General features: G+C 40.0%; 1 protein-coding gene across 2 annotated transcripts in view; it reads right to left on the minus strand.

Annotated features, from left to right (window-relative positions):
• Nucleotides 1–12296: 12296 nt before the first annotated feature.
• The window catches only part of LOC138748802 (solute carrier organic anion transporter family member 1C1-like), a 49594-nt gene continuing 46350 nt past the window's right edge, over nt 12297–15540 (minus strand). For both annotated transcript variants that reach the window (XM_069909572.1, XM_069909573.1), the window contains exon 15: nt 12297–14375. In XM_069909572.1, the coding sequence (XP_069765673.1) occupies nt 14150–14375 (226 nt within the window). In that variant the 3' untranslated portion in view covers nt 12297–14149. The remainder of the gene's footprint in view (nt 14376–15540) is intronic.

Here is a 15540-nt window from a genome sequence, read left to right on the forward strand (position 1 = left end):
TCAGTATAAACAAAGATAAAAATCATATAGTCACATAACTGATGAAAATCAGTCCTTTGAGTCTGAGCTAACCATTGTGCATCCATTTATACTAATCCTACATTATTTCCACTTTATTCTCTCTACCTTCCATCAACTCCCTCCACATTCTACCACTCTCCTACACACTAAGGGCAAGTTACGCTGGTCAATTAACCTATCAACTGGGACATGGGAGGAAACAGGAGGACCCAGGGAAAAGCCACATGGTCACAGGGAGAACATACAAATTCATCACAGACAGTGCCAGAGGTCAGGATTGAATCTGGGCTACAAGAGTCGTGAAGCAGCAGCTTTACTATCTGCTCCAAAGTCAGATGTAACCAACTTCCTGGAACCCTTATGCAAAACTGTTACATTTAGAATGCAACACTTACCAATTTTGAAGCTTCCATCAATAATGCCAAGAAGTGAACTCAGAATATCAAGGCATCTCTCCATCTGCGTGCTTGTATTCTTCATGTAGCTCTCAGAGAATGCTTTTGCAAAGATAGCAATAAACAGCTTGGAAAATAAAATATATTTTGAAGTGGATGTCACCAACCGTTCTAAGAATTGGTTATTAGTTTGTCACTGGAAAATTTATACCAAATTAAGATACTGTAGAACCTTAGAACATTACAGCACAGAAAACAGGCCCTTTGGCCCTTCTAGTCTGTGCTAAGCTATTATTCTGCCTAGTCCCTCTGACTTATAAAACCATAGAACAAATAATGAACTTCTTTAATGCACTTATAACATGCAATGATTTGTATTCTGTATCAGTAGTTCAAGTACTGCAGCTCAATTAATTGTCACGTTGAATGATTCACGGCTTGGGGAAGATAATTACGTTAAAATCTCTAGAAAAACTAACAGGTTTCAGCACATGCTCAGTTGAAACATCACTCTTTAGATACAGGGCATCAGTCTGGATCCACAATATCACAAATGGCCTAGCTCATTAGGTCAGAGTAATGACTTTTATTCATTTATTAAATCTAAAATAAGGAGACCCAAAGGAGGAAGGGAATGGACTCAGATCCTTAGCATTGTTGGCAGAAATATTAATAATGGACTCACCACTAAAGTGAATACAAGATGAGGAACATAATGAGGAATATAATACCTGGAGATTAAATGTATGATAATGAAAAGACAACAAGGAGTTTACTTCTATTCCGGTTGGTGTGAAATCCCCTGTCACCACTGAGTGTTCTGGTTGGTTTGGGATTCCCTGTCACTGACTGTTCCTCCATTTTTCTTCTATCCATGTGCCTGACTAAGAGTCTCTTAAATGCTCTTAATGTTTCAACCTCCACCACCATCCCTGGCAACCCACAATTCTCTCCATAAAAGACTTACCCTGATATCTTGCATGAACTTCTCTCCCTTCACTTTGCACACATGTCCTCTGGTATTTTCTATTTTTCCCTTGGGAAACAGGTGCTGGCTATCCACCCTATCTATGCCTCTCATAATCTTGTAGACCTCTGGTTTGTCTGGTTTGTTTTTCCTAAACGCATCACCTCACACATCCAGATTGAACCCCATCTGGCACTTTTCCACCCAACTCTGCATCCTGCCTATATCCTCTTGTAAACTCCTCCAACCTTCAATGGGTGCTGACCCATCCTTCTGCCTCTTCATCCAGGTCTTTTGAAAGAATTCAAAGAGCAGGGGTCCAATAACACATCATTGCAGTTACTGACCTCCAGGCACTACTACTACTCTTTGCTTTCTTCCTGCAAGCCATTTTTCAATCCACACAGCCAAGGTTCCATAGATCCCATGCCTCTCGACTTTCTGAATGAGTCTCTCATAGGGGACCTTGTCAAATGCCATAGTAAAATCTATGCACATTACATCTACCAGCCTACCCTCATTAATTTCTTTTGTTACCTTCTTAAAAACACAATTAGACTCTGGAGGTATAACCTTCACTTCACAAAGCTATCCTTGAGTAGACAGTACTTCTCCAAATGCTCAGTAAGTATCCTTTCCAATAGTTTGCACATTCACTGGTCTACAATTCCCTGGATTCTCCCTAATGCCTTTTTTTAAATGTAGGGAACTACATTTTCCTTTCTCCACCCCACCCCGCAGCCAAAGAGGACTGAAAGATCATAGCTACTGGCCTTCACTTCTCACAGTATCCTGGGGTATATTGCGTTCAGCCTTGGGGACTTATCAATCAATATTTTTAAGAAAATCTAACATTTCCTTTTCCTTAATCTCAACATTGTCCAGCACACAAGCCTGTTCTATTCTGTTCTCACCCTGATCAAGGTCCTTTGTTGAATACTGAAGCAAAGTATTCATTTAGGATCTCCCCACCTTCCTCTGCCTCCAAGCACATGTTGCCTCCTTTATCCTCTAGTGACCCCACCTTCATTCTCATCATACATAACCAATGTTTTGGGCTTGAGCCCTTCATCAATGTATGGAAGAATGTTAGCAGGTGTCCGAACAAATGGTAAAGGGAGGAAGGGTTTGGGGAAAGAACATGGTCCAAAAGACAGGTAGTAATAGGTGGAGAAGAGAGGGAGGGTATAGTAGCAAGGAGGGAGAGGGGGGCTGGCTTGTGAATAGAGAGGAAAGGAGGTGGAGCTGAGGGAAAGAAGACAAGGGGAAGGGAAGGGAGAGAGAATGGAAAATATAAGTCAACATTAAGGCCATCTGGCTGGAGTGTGCCTAGATGGAAAATCAGGTGTCGTTCCTCCAATTTATGGGTGGTCTTAGTGGGATAGTACGTGAGGCCATGGACAGACATGTGAGTATGCGAGTGGAATGCAGAATTGAAATGGTTATTCACTGGGAGGTCTCTGTCGCTGATGCGGACAGAGGGCAGGTGCTCAGCGAAGCGATCTCCCAGTCTGCACCCAGTCTCTTCACAATTATCCCCTCAATCATCTTCCTCTTCCTTCTTGAGGCTACGGCTTCTCACAGATCCAGTACACTTGACCTTAGCCAAAAAGCTGAGAAGCATTTTATCCAAAAGGCCTATGCTACATTGGATAATACCAGAATGTACAAACAAATACATCATTATTTCAAGACTATGCTCTGTTTTCCTTTGTATACATACACAAATGACACTACAAATATGCAAAAACATTTACACTGTATATACATTTTTATTCTGAAATAAAATTGATTTTCAAATCATAAAAAAAACTTTTGAAGCATTAAATCACCAGTGTGTGCGCAAGGTCTATAGTACATTGTTTCACCTTGGGCCAAGGGGATTTTTCTCAAGTCACAATGAAGAGATAGTAGCAGTGGTATTGGGTAGGTTAAACATAAATGAAGACTGGGTATTTAATGGCTGACAGTCTTCACGGTTGAGGAGTCATCCCATCTGGGTGAGTTGACGAAAGATGCTGAGGGAATTAAGGGCAGATATTTGATAGATTTGACTACCATTTTGCAATCCTCTTTAGAATTACAAATACTTAGAATACTGGCAAGTGATGGAGACTGCAACTAGAATAATCTTAAAGTCAGATGTACATAGTTCCGGAGATAATCCAAGACAAATTTTAGATATTTTGAAAAAATGGGTTAATAAAAGAGCTTATTGAATGAAGTTAAATCATATTTCACTAACTAATTAAATTTTTTGATGAAGCAATTTGAAACATTGATGTTATTTTTAAGGTGGATGATGAAATACAAGATAATAAACTTATTAGCAGAATTAGAACCCATGGGACAATTCTGTGAAGGTATAAAACTGGCTGAAAGTTAAATAGCAGAGAGTTGTGGTGAATGGTTGATTTTCAGACCTGAGGAAAATATACAATGACATTTCCCAAAGGCCCGGCCACAGCAAATTCGTTCGTGCCGATGCTGGGTGAGAAGGGAAAATGTTTACAATTGGGATGAAATTAGGTACTATAGAAAACAGTGAAGTGGGGGTGCTGACAAATGACAGAAGGAGATTGACCGGGGGGGGGGGGGGGAGGGAGGTAAAATGGGCAAACACCCCACAATTCAATGCTAAAAACAGTAGGAAAAAATTAGGTGGAGGGCAACAGTCACTAAATTGTACAATATGAAAGAGAAGCTGAAAATGAGATAGAGGGGCAAAAGCAAGGTGCTAATGTTAAACCACCAATTACTGGTCAGGAGTATTTTGCAAAATGGAACTTTACCATGGATGCAGATGAGATTCACTAGAATAGCAATGGGGATTTGAAGACACCTAGGAAGGTGGATTGTTCTGAAAGGAGGAGAGAGGGTTTGGCACAATGAGAAAAGCCAACATCTCAGAGCTCCAGGGTTCCAGGTTGAATGCTTACCCCTGAATCCAACAGCATAGAAACAGGTCCTTCAATTCACTTGTCCATGTCTCCCTGAGCCAATTGCAGTTACTCTTATTTGGAACGTATTCACTTAAAGTTTACAGATTCAAATATCTTTTAAACATTGCAATTGTACCTCCCTCTACCACTCTGAGTGAGAAATGTGCCTCTCGGGTCCCACTTAATCCTTTCCCACTCACTGTAAACCTATGCCCCTTAGTTTTAGATGTTCCTACCCTGAAAAAAAAACTGACAATCCTGTGTTTTATTTATCTCTCTAAGGTCACCCCCTAACCCTCCTTCACACTGGGGAAAACAATCCCAGTCTCTCTTCATAGCTCAAGCAACAACCTTTACCGCATTTTCTCCAACTTAATCACTTCTTGTCTGTTTGAAGTTTACACATTCTCCCTGTGACCCCATTGCGCTCCTTTGGATTCTCTGGTTTCCTCCTACTTTACAAAGACACAAGTTGGTAGGTTAATTTGACCCCTAAATTGCCCCACATAAATTAGTATAGGTGATTGCTGGGGGGAAAAAATTGATGGAAATGTGAGGAAAGTTAAAATCAGATCAGTGTAAGAATGGGTTTGATGGCCAGAGCAGACTCATTGGACTGAAGGGTCGGTTTGTGTGTTGAATGGCTCTTTCATTGCACAATGATTATGGAAGATTCAGAACAGTAGTTAAACGCCTTCACGGGTTTTGATAGATTTAAGTGACAAGAGGATTGGTAAAGAGAAAGCTCAAATTTAAGGTAATTATCTGAAAATGTTCAGACATAATTAAGATGCTAATTAGCTCCCTTTGAAATATAAAATTGCAGGAAGCAGGCAATGCTTTTGCACAAAAGAGGATTTATGTCGAGTTAAATTATTATTTTGTTAAAATTTAGACATACAGCACAGAAACAGGCCATTTCGGCCCACCGAGTCCACGTCGCCCAATTTACACCCAATTAACCTACAAACCCCGATATGTTTTGAATGGTGGGAGGAAACTGGAGCCTCCAGGGAAAACCCACGCAGTCACAGGGAGAACATACAAACTCCTTCAAGGCAGTGTGGGATTTAAACCCCACTCCCAAGCACAGGCACTGTAAAGGTGTTATGCTCTCAATTCTTGGCATGAAGGCAGAAATAAAGGCTAAAATATTGGCAAGAACACATCAATAATTGGGATTAGAAGTTACTCCACACTTTACATGAGTTTTGAAATTCCCAGTGATATTTGACATTCCTTAGTCAAGTTACCATGTGCGGGGTTCTGGTTAAGTTTTTTCCCCATTGAGACAGAGAAGCAATGGTAGGATAAGGAAACTGTTTGACAGCTAGTAAAGAGGAAGAAAGCATACACAAGGTTTAGGAAGCAAAAGGCAGAAGGGCTCACAAGAATTATATGGTAGCCAGAAGGAACTAGAGTACAGACTTCGAAGAGGGCACGAGAAGGTCTTGGCAAGAGGACCAACAACAAGAAGCCATGAAAAAAAATACCCAACAAACTAAGGCAAGCAGCCCAACAAGAAAGAAGAGATATAGATACAAGGAAGAGAAGTAGAAGACACAAACTCAAGAGCAGATACAGAAGAAGAAGAACACCAAGCTCTGCACAGAGTTATAGAAGGTAAAATAAATGGACAGTACATAGATAAAAAAAATGTTCAAGAACAAATGAAAGCATTAAAAGAATGGTTGACACTAGAATTTAGTGAAATTCTAATTTATTCTATGCATGCATGAAGATCAGATGGATGGAAAGAGGGAAGGTAGAGCCACTCAAGTATAAAGGAGACAGAGGAGGTGGGGGCAGTCCTAAATAAATACTTTGTTTCAGTTCACCGGAGAGATGGCCCTTGATCAATGTGAGGTTAGTATAGAACAAGGAGCATGTTGATGTAAAGAAAGAGGAAGTGCTGGATATTCTTAAAAAATTAGGATTGATAGGAGTCACGTGATGGAGTAGTGGCCGATAGGAGAATACCAGCCCTCTCCAGAAAAGAAGAAAAAAAGTGAAGGAAAAGCAAAGACCCAGATACACAAAACACAACAAATAAAAGATAAAGATGTGGAGAAAAGAAAGAAAATGGCACCCAAGAAAGAAAACCCAAAACCAACGGGGGAAAAAAGAAGGAAAGATGCCAGAAGAGAAAGAAGGCCTTACCTGCATGAAAAAGCAGGGACCTGCCATGGACAGAGGAGCCTTCTCCCTGAGGTTAGTGGAGATCCCGCAGGGTCGCGACTTCCCGACCGCGGGTCTGAAAAAAATGGCTCACTGAGCCAAACAGAGGTGTGCAACTGCGCACAACAAGGAAAAGGAGAACACCGACAAGGGGGGGGGGGGGGGGGAAAACCAGCTGTGGAGTGAACCTACACAGCATGAACAGCTAAGAGATACCCGACAGCAGGGCTCCCAGCTGGAAGAAAAGGAAAGTAACGGGAAAGGGAGGGATGAAAAAGAAAAACAGAAGCAGGAGGCCCATCAGATAACCAGCCCAGAAGAAGACACCATGGAAATAAAAAACCCAACAAACTGAGACAAGCAGGTCAACAAGAAAGTCAGAAGAGACACAGATACAAGGAAGAGAAATAGAAGAACATCAAGCTCTACACAGAGGAATAGGAGGTAAAATGAATGGACAGTACATATTAAAAAAATTTCAAGAACAAATGAAAGCATTAAAAGAATGGATGACACTAGAATTTAGTGAAATTATAAGAAAAATGAAAAGTACAGAAGAAAAAGTGAGTAGATTAGAGCTGGTCATGACAGAAATAGGGAAAAGATTAGAAAATGTGGAAGAACGTGTAATGGCTGTAGAAATGAAAGTGAATGACTTAAAAATAAAATTGGAAAAAAGTGATAAAAAAGTTAAATAAACACAAGAGTTGTTAGCTCAGAAGATGGATATAATGGAAAACTATAGTAGGCAAAACAATATTAAGATAGAGGGCCTAAAGGAAGAAGATGACAAAGATATGAAAGGATTTATAAAAGAATGGATCCCAAAAGTCCTGGGAATGTAGGAAGGAATGGAAATAGAAAGGGCACACAGAACATTAGCCCCGAAACCACAGTCACAACAAAAACCAAGATCCATTTTAGTAAAATTTCTGAGATACACGACGAGAGAAAATATATTGGAGAATGCAATGAATAAAATTAGAGAAGACTAAAAACCACTGGAGTACAAAGGTTAAAAAAATTTTTTCTACCCAGACACAAGTTTTGAGCTCCTAAAGAAGGAGTTTAACGCAGCAAAATCGATCCTATGGAAGAAAGGCTACAAATTTATGCTAAGATATCCAGCGGTGCTTAAAATAGTTATCCCGGGGCAGCAAAACAGACTGTTCTTGGATCTGGAGAGAGCACAAGAATTTGCAGAATGCAGCAAGACAGAAAGAGAGATGAAGAGATGTAACAAGAACAAAGAACGATGACAAACTACATATAAAGATGTAAAAATAATGTATAAGTAAGAACTAATGGAGGGAAGAAAAGGGAAGTAAGGGAGAAGGGGGGAAAGGGGGGTTTAAAAATAAAGAAAAAGAGAAGAAAAGAGGGGGAGCTTTGTTTTAATGTGAAGATGAAAGTCTTTTCTGGAGGGGGTTGGGTGGGAGAGAATAACAGTCACTGCGAAATCAGTTGACACTTGCGAAAGGGTTCGCAGTCCGAATGGAGAGGGAAGTTGTGGTTTCCCGGCAAGGGACAAGGGGCAATTCAAGGGTGGGGGGGGAAACACTTGGGGTTAAGGGAATTTTAGATGTGGGAGTGGTTGAAGTATTTTATGTTTTAGAAATGTCATATATTGAGTTTAAAAAAATGAAAATTGAGAAATGAAAATGGCGAAAAGGGGAAAGGTGGTGGAGAGGAAGTGGAAATGAGATGTAAACAGAGTATGAGATGGCCATGTTGAACTATATGACTATAAATATTAATGGAATACATAACCAAATCAAAAGGAAGAGGCTATTAAATTTACTGAATAATGAAAAAATAGATATAGCATTCATGCAGGAAACACATCTAACGGAAGTGGAATACAATAAATTAAAGAGAGACTGGGTAGGGCACTTAACGACAGCATTATGTAATTCAAAAGCCAGAGGTGAAGCTATATTAATCAATAAAAATGTACCAATCAAAATAGAGGAGGAAATAATAGATCCAGCAGGGAGATATGTAATGATAAAGTGTCAGATATATTCAATTTGATCAATATATATGCACCTAATGAAGAGGATCAAAGTTTTTGCAAGATTTTTTTTGAAGATTGTAAATACACAGGGGAATATATTGATAGGAGGGGACTTTAACCTTAATTTGGATTCAAAGATGGATAAAACTGGGCAAAAGACAAACAAAAAGAACAAAGTAGCCAAATATATCGTTAAATCAATGCAGGAAATGGAACTTTTGGATATATGGAGGAGACAACATCCAAAGGAGAAGGAATACTCATATTATTCGAGTAGGCATAAAACATACTCAAGGATTGATCTGTTCCTGTTGTCAGCTCACACATCCAAGGGAGAGTTAGGAAAACGGAATATAAAGCTAGATTGTTACCTGATCACTCACCCCTGTTACTAGCAATAGAAATGGAGGACATCCCACCAAGAACATAGATGGAGATTAAACTCCATGCTACTTAAAAGGCAGGAATTTAGAGAATTTATTGAACGCCAAATTAAAATGTACTTTGAAATAAATACAGAATCAGTGAAAGACTAATTTATATTATGGGATGCAATGAAAGCCTTCATCAGAGGGCAGATAATAAGTTATGTAACTAAGATGAAAAAGGACTACAATCGGGAAATAGAACAGCTGGAAAGGGAAATAGTAAGTACAGAAAAAGAACTAGCAACAAGGGAAGATACAACAAAAAAAGAATTGGTGGACAAAAAAAATAAAATACAAATGAAGTACAAATATGGAATAACTCATGGTACAATGTTTGCATACCATCAACTGAAAGCCTATTTAAAGGATAAATTGGGAAGCAGACTGAGATTACCAGAAGGAAGCAGCTTTGAATGTGATTACAGACACAATGATAATAAAAAGATTTATAATGAACATGTACATCAAGCTGCAAGAGAAGGAAAATGATGAAATAAGCTACAAACCCAAACAAAAGTGGGAAAAAGATTTAAACATAAAGATAAAAAATGAAATGTGGGAAAAGATATGCTCTGGAACTATGAAGAATATAATATACACAAGGTTACGCATGATACAGTATAATTGGTTACACAGGTTATATATCACGCCCCAAAAGTTAAAAAAATGGGACCCAACAGTATCAGACAGATGTTTTCACTGTAAGAAGGAAACGGGAACAACAGTACATGCAATTTGGGCATGTGAGAAAGTGGAAAAGTTTTGGGAAGATCTAAATCAGGTATTAAATAAAATCACAAAAAGCAACATACCAAAAAACCCAGAGATCTTTCTTCTAAGTAATATAAGAAGTAAAGAATTAGGCCTCAAACTGGATGAAGCACAAAAAAAGATTTATTATGATAGCCTTAGCTGTAGCAAAAAAATGTATAATGTCAACTTGGAAATCAGAAGCGAGCCTGAGAGTAGAGCAATGGTACATGGAAATGAATAAATGTATTCCACTGGAAAAAAAATAACATATAATTTAAAAAATAAAGTCACCTTATTTGAACAAATCTGGGAACCATAAATAGAACACAACAGAGAAGTCCTACCGTGGACCTCCATCCCCTAAAATGATAGAATGAGAAGATGACAAAATGAATTGACCCAGTGTGTAAAAGTAGATGACACAATTTTCTTGTTTATTTTCATTGTGTGATGACATTGTTTAATGGGTTTATTGTATATGTTGAACGTTTAATGGGTTTGGAGGGAGGGAAGGGAGAGGGAAAAGAGGGAGAAAGTGACACTGTGTATATTCAAGAGGGAAATGTTTATGTGTATTTTGATTAACATGGTTCATAGTGTGAAAATAAAAAAAATAAAAAAATTAAAAATGGATTGTTAAGTCCTCAGGACTGGATGAAATCTACCCCACGTATCTACAGGAAGAGGTTGCTGGGGCATGGGCAATGATATTTGCATCCTCCTTGGCCACAGGGGAGGTACTGTAGGATTGGAGAATGGCAAATATGGTTCCCTTTAATATGACTATTTTCCTTGATAATCACTTGAACAACATGGAGATGCCATTTAAAGTTCATTCTAACTTTATGCACTAAGAACTTTGATAAAACAATTAAACTATACTTGAAACAATAAAATGTTAATACATACAAAAAAAGTCAAAGAATTACCTAGACCATCATATGTCCCTTGGTTTTAAACAGTACAAAAGCAAATTCAAAACTACACAATCTCTCCAAGATGGTCGAAAACCCAGCTCTAACCTTGGCTTAAAGACTATTACAATGGAATCACACAAAGAATATGAAAACAATCTTCTAGAAAGCCATAAACATAATCTGCTGGTAAGAAATACACTTGAATCCTTGTTTTAAAAGGTAACAGGGAAAATCCTGGGAACTGTAGACCAGCAAGTCTGATATCAGTAATGGGAAAACTGTTGGAGAGGATTCTTAGGGACAGGTATATGAACATTTGAGAAGTATAGCCTGCTCAGGGAAAGTCACCATAGCTTTGTGAGGGGGTAAGTCGTGCCTCACTAGCCTAATGGAAGGAACAAAAATTGATCAAGGTAGGGTGGTAGGTATGGATTTTAGTAAGGCTTTTGACAAAGTCCGCTGTGGTAGACTCATTCAGAAAGTCATGTGGTATAGGATTCATGGAACCTTGGCTGTGTGGATTCAGAATTGGCTTGCCTGCAAATAGCAAAGGGTAGTAATAGATGGAACTTATTCTGCCTTGACCATTAATATATGAGACAAATAGCAATTGTTAATGGCTCGAGTCCAAACTCTTCATGATCCCGAAAGTTGTACAAAGGTTGCACTAATGCAATTCATAACAGAGAATTTCATCGGATTTTTGGAAAAGAACCTATTTCAGTAGGAATAAGAAGTTACAATCTTCGATTCAGGATTAAAATAATTTTTGTGCCAAGTGCAATAAATAGCTAGAATGTTCCCTTTTTCGGTCATCAGTGAAATGAAAGTCTGAAATGATCAGTGTTTCTCTTAATTAGGGGTATCAAAATATAAATGGTGTTTATTTCAAGAATGGTTTAAGGCTACATATCTAAATAGCTTAGACTGAGAAGTCGACAGCAGCTGTTCTCCACCTTTTTCTGGCAATGGCCAGAGTCCTACTCTGGTCAAAGTTTATTGGCCCCATTCCCTGTGAAGTAGCCATATTCAATTGGATTCTTCCATACTTCTCTCCTATAGATTACAAAAATCATATTTTACGATTTCTGTCCGTGGGCAGGGTTATAGCCTGCAGGGGGCAGAATGGCCCTCCATTGAAAAGGGCAGGTCGACAGCATAAAAAACAGGCCCTTGTGCCAACTGTAATGGAATATTTGGGAATGTTTTTGGGAGATAAATTGGTAAAATTAGAGAAGGTTATATAAGATCAGTTTTAAAGTGTGTATATGTATGTAACCTTTTCTAATTTTACCAATTTATCTCCCAAAAACATTTCGAAATATTCCATCACATAACCAGATCTGCATCAACTATCAAGCACCCATGGACACTAATCATTTGCTTCTTTCTCATTTGGCCTTCTTTCTCCCACTAGCTACTAAAAGATGAGGAGAAAGAAACCGACACATCAGACTTGGGATGTGGGGGGAAACTCATGCATTCATAGGGAGAACGTACAAACCCTGCACAATTGACACTGCAGGTCAGCATAGAATCTGCCCTCTTGAGCAATGAGGCTGCAGCACTAAAGGTTGCTCCACTTTGTTATTGCTGTGTTTCCAAGAATCCATGGTGTTCACGGAAGAGGGCTTTCTCCTGAAAATAAGGCCATTAAATAATAAGACAACTCAGCAAAAACCTTGGAGGAAATATTTTATTTTTGAATTAAGAACAATGCAAAGATAAATACTTAAAACACCAAATCCAATGAGTCTACATGGAATTTTCCATTTCATGTCCTTGGTAATAAGTGCTGATATATAGTTTGAGTAAGTGCAGGGATTTCAAAGATTAGAAGGATGGTTATCTAACTTCAGCGATCCAGTGACCAGGATTTCATCCACAATAACATATGGTTGACAGGGGCGTCGCAAGATTTTAATGTCAGGGGAAACGAGTGCACATAAAAAGGTGCCATGTCCACTGCTGTGCACGTGTGGGTGTGCACCCACATTTTGTAACCAATGCGCACGCGCGCACTCTCACGCTGAAAGGGTGCAGGGCATTAAAATAGGGAGCCACGCATCTATGTAATTATTAGAAGTGCATTTGCCTTTATTTGTGTCTGCCTTAAACCTCCTCCCCTCCCTTTCTCTTCCTTCTCTCTCTCTCTCTCTCTCTGCTCGCTCCTGCTGCACTCGATTTGCAAATGCAACCCAAACGTCTGGCAGTATTGCTCAGGCCGGAGGCTTGCTTACCACCGTGCCCTTGCCGTCCTTCCTCGGTGGGCTCGGCCGGTGAGCCTGATGCCCCTCCCCCACCACCAATCCAATGACGAAATGAGCAACCTCACCTCCAAGCTGACGCCAAGGGAGTGCGGGCACCAGGACTTGGACCCGATTCAGAAGAGGTGAGTTGTTACCAAAAGAGTTCCATGATGTGGTGTCAGATATTGTGTGGACAAATAGCAGCAATTTGCTTTTAACACTTTGTCCACATGATATCCAACGCCAGGCAGTGATGCCCCTTTTCTGTCCACGTTTTTAAGAGGAATATGATAGGAAGAGCGAGGGCACTGGCTTAGCTATGGATGGAGCGGGGCTGCAGGAGGAGGCACATCTTTTGGCAGCAACTGAGTAGAGCCGGGGATGGGGATGGGCGGGGGGGGGGACGAAAGAAATGCACCACTTGAAAAATGTGCCGCTTCCCCTGCACTCCCTTTAGCTAAGCTACTGATGGTTGAATTGATTAAAATTGAATAACAGACCACTATGTATTCAGAGGCCTCAGAACCGAATGACACAACCTCTACCTAATGCCCAAAATTTAATGCACCCTGAACCCTATGGCCAACGATTGTGAAATATTATGAAAGGACAGTGTTCAGCAAATATATAAAACTAGCTGTGGTGAAATAACATAAAAACAAGGCCTGCAGACACTGTGGTTGAAGTAAAAACACAATGCTGGAGAATCTCAGCAGGTCATAGATTCATAACGTTTCGGCCTTGAGCCCTTCATGAAGCCCTTGATGAAGGGCTCAAGACTGAAACAAAAAGAAACCCCACTCAGGCACCATCTGTGTAAAGGGAAACAGAATTACTGTCCCTCATCAGAGCTTTGCCACGGGATAGGTTTGCAGTGAATCCATTGTCCATTTTACACCGAGTTCATCAGGCACAAAGGTGGCAGTTATTTTGGCAAGAGTAGCCTTAATTGGACTGAGAAAGGGACATCATTTTCAATACCAGTATTCGGCACCTGCAAAAAAAGTACAAATTGCACTTCCCAGTCACAAGGTGCAACAGTTCGCTTTGCAAATAAAAAGACAAATGCAGATATCCCTCTTGATACAGGCAGCTTTATCGTCTCCTACATATTCATTTAAAAGCAGAGCCAGTGCGATATTTCATGTAATTCTTGGAATATTAAAACATAAATTAATTTTATAATTTGCAAAAATAAAACCTAGTAAACATTTTGCTTTTTCCAAAATGTTTCACTTGAAAACTATTTTTTTTTAGACCTGGGAATTATTATTTTTTTTGGTTACATCTGCATTTCCATCTCTATGTCATTGGTGTTTATTTCAACTGACCGATCTCCGTTTCCAGAACCGCAGTCTTTGTCCTGAAAAGGCACTATTTCTCCATCACCTTTGGGTGCTCTGTGCTGGTTCCGGTCTTGATATTGTTTCTTCAGGAGCAGGAGAACTTGAAGAAACACAATTATACCCAATCCACGCAAACCGGTTGTTAATCCCACAAAAATGTGCCTGCGAGGAATAAGGGACAACGTCATAAAACTTCCGTTGTTTCCTTCTTTCAGAACAGTTGACACACCAAGAAAGCAAGTTTGCTTCTTCCAAGTGTGATCCAGCTTAAGGAAACTGTTTGTATAGTGAAATCCAAATTCTACACGAATTCGGATATAACCTGATGTGTCATTGGTCTCTGGTATAGATAAGGTATGCGCCGCTTAACGTCCACTTAATGTTCTGAGATAAGACATTAAGTGAGCCCATTTTAAAAGATACATTACCAGGGATGGCCACCCTGTGGCACATGCGCCAAAAGTGGCGTGTCTAAATGATTAAGGTAAGTAGTGTTTTTGCAAGATGACCTGCATTCTCAGTGGATCAAACCAATAGTCTTCATGGTGGGGAAAAAAAAAAAAAAATCAAAGAATCTTTTAAAGACCACTCTGTGAGAACAAACTTTGTCGAGACCCTCTAAGTGAGAGTGAAATACTGGGGATGAAGGGCATTTGTACACCAAAGTCACAACAAACTCCCGACATGCACCCTGCAGAAAGTCGTTTTGGCGAATCTGGCAATTGGAAGGCTTGCACAATGTGGTTCAGGTTCAACAGACAAGGACACTGAATCAGCCTGGTACTCCCCCCTCCTTTCCCCTTCCCCTCCAGTGGATTCGGATTCACCGTACCACTCCCACCCACCTGCAGTGGGCCCCAGCCCCGTCAATGCCGCCCCAAATTCCTGCCCTCTAGTAATTGTCAAACTGCCCCCACTTCTCCAACTCTGAGCTAACCTGCATACTGTGTGAATATACAGTGAACCCCTGATTTAGTGCAACCCCACTTTCCCCCCCCCACAGTGACATTTTATGTACCCCAACGATTGCATTGTAACGGGGCCACCCTGTACTAGTGATTCAGCACAGAAACAGATGCTTCAGACCCTCAGGGACCAGAACCACATTAGTGACACTAATCTCACTATTTTTCCCTATCGGCTCTCCCAGATTCTACTACTCACCTACTCACTTGAGTCAATTAACTGCTCAACCCACACATCTTTGGGATGATGAAGGAAGCCAAAGCACCCAAGGTATATTCATGCAGTCAGGTTCAAGCTTATCGTCACATGTATTGAGATACAGTGAAAAAGATTGTATCGCAAGGAGTCCAGCTAGTCAACC

This window comes from Narcine bancroftii, chromosome 13 (genome assembly GCF_036971445.1).
Source record: "Narcine bancroftii isolate sNarBan1 chromosome 13, sNarBan1.hap1, whole genome shotgun sequence".
In the NCBI taxonomy this organism is placed as follows: domain Eukaryota; kingdom Metazoa; phylum Chordata; class Chondrichthyes; order Torpediniformes; family Narcinidae; genus Narcine; species Narcine bancroftii.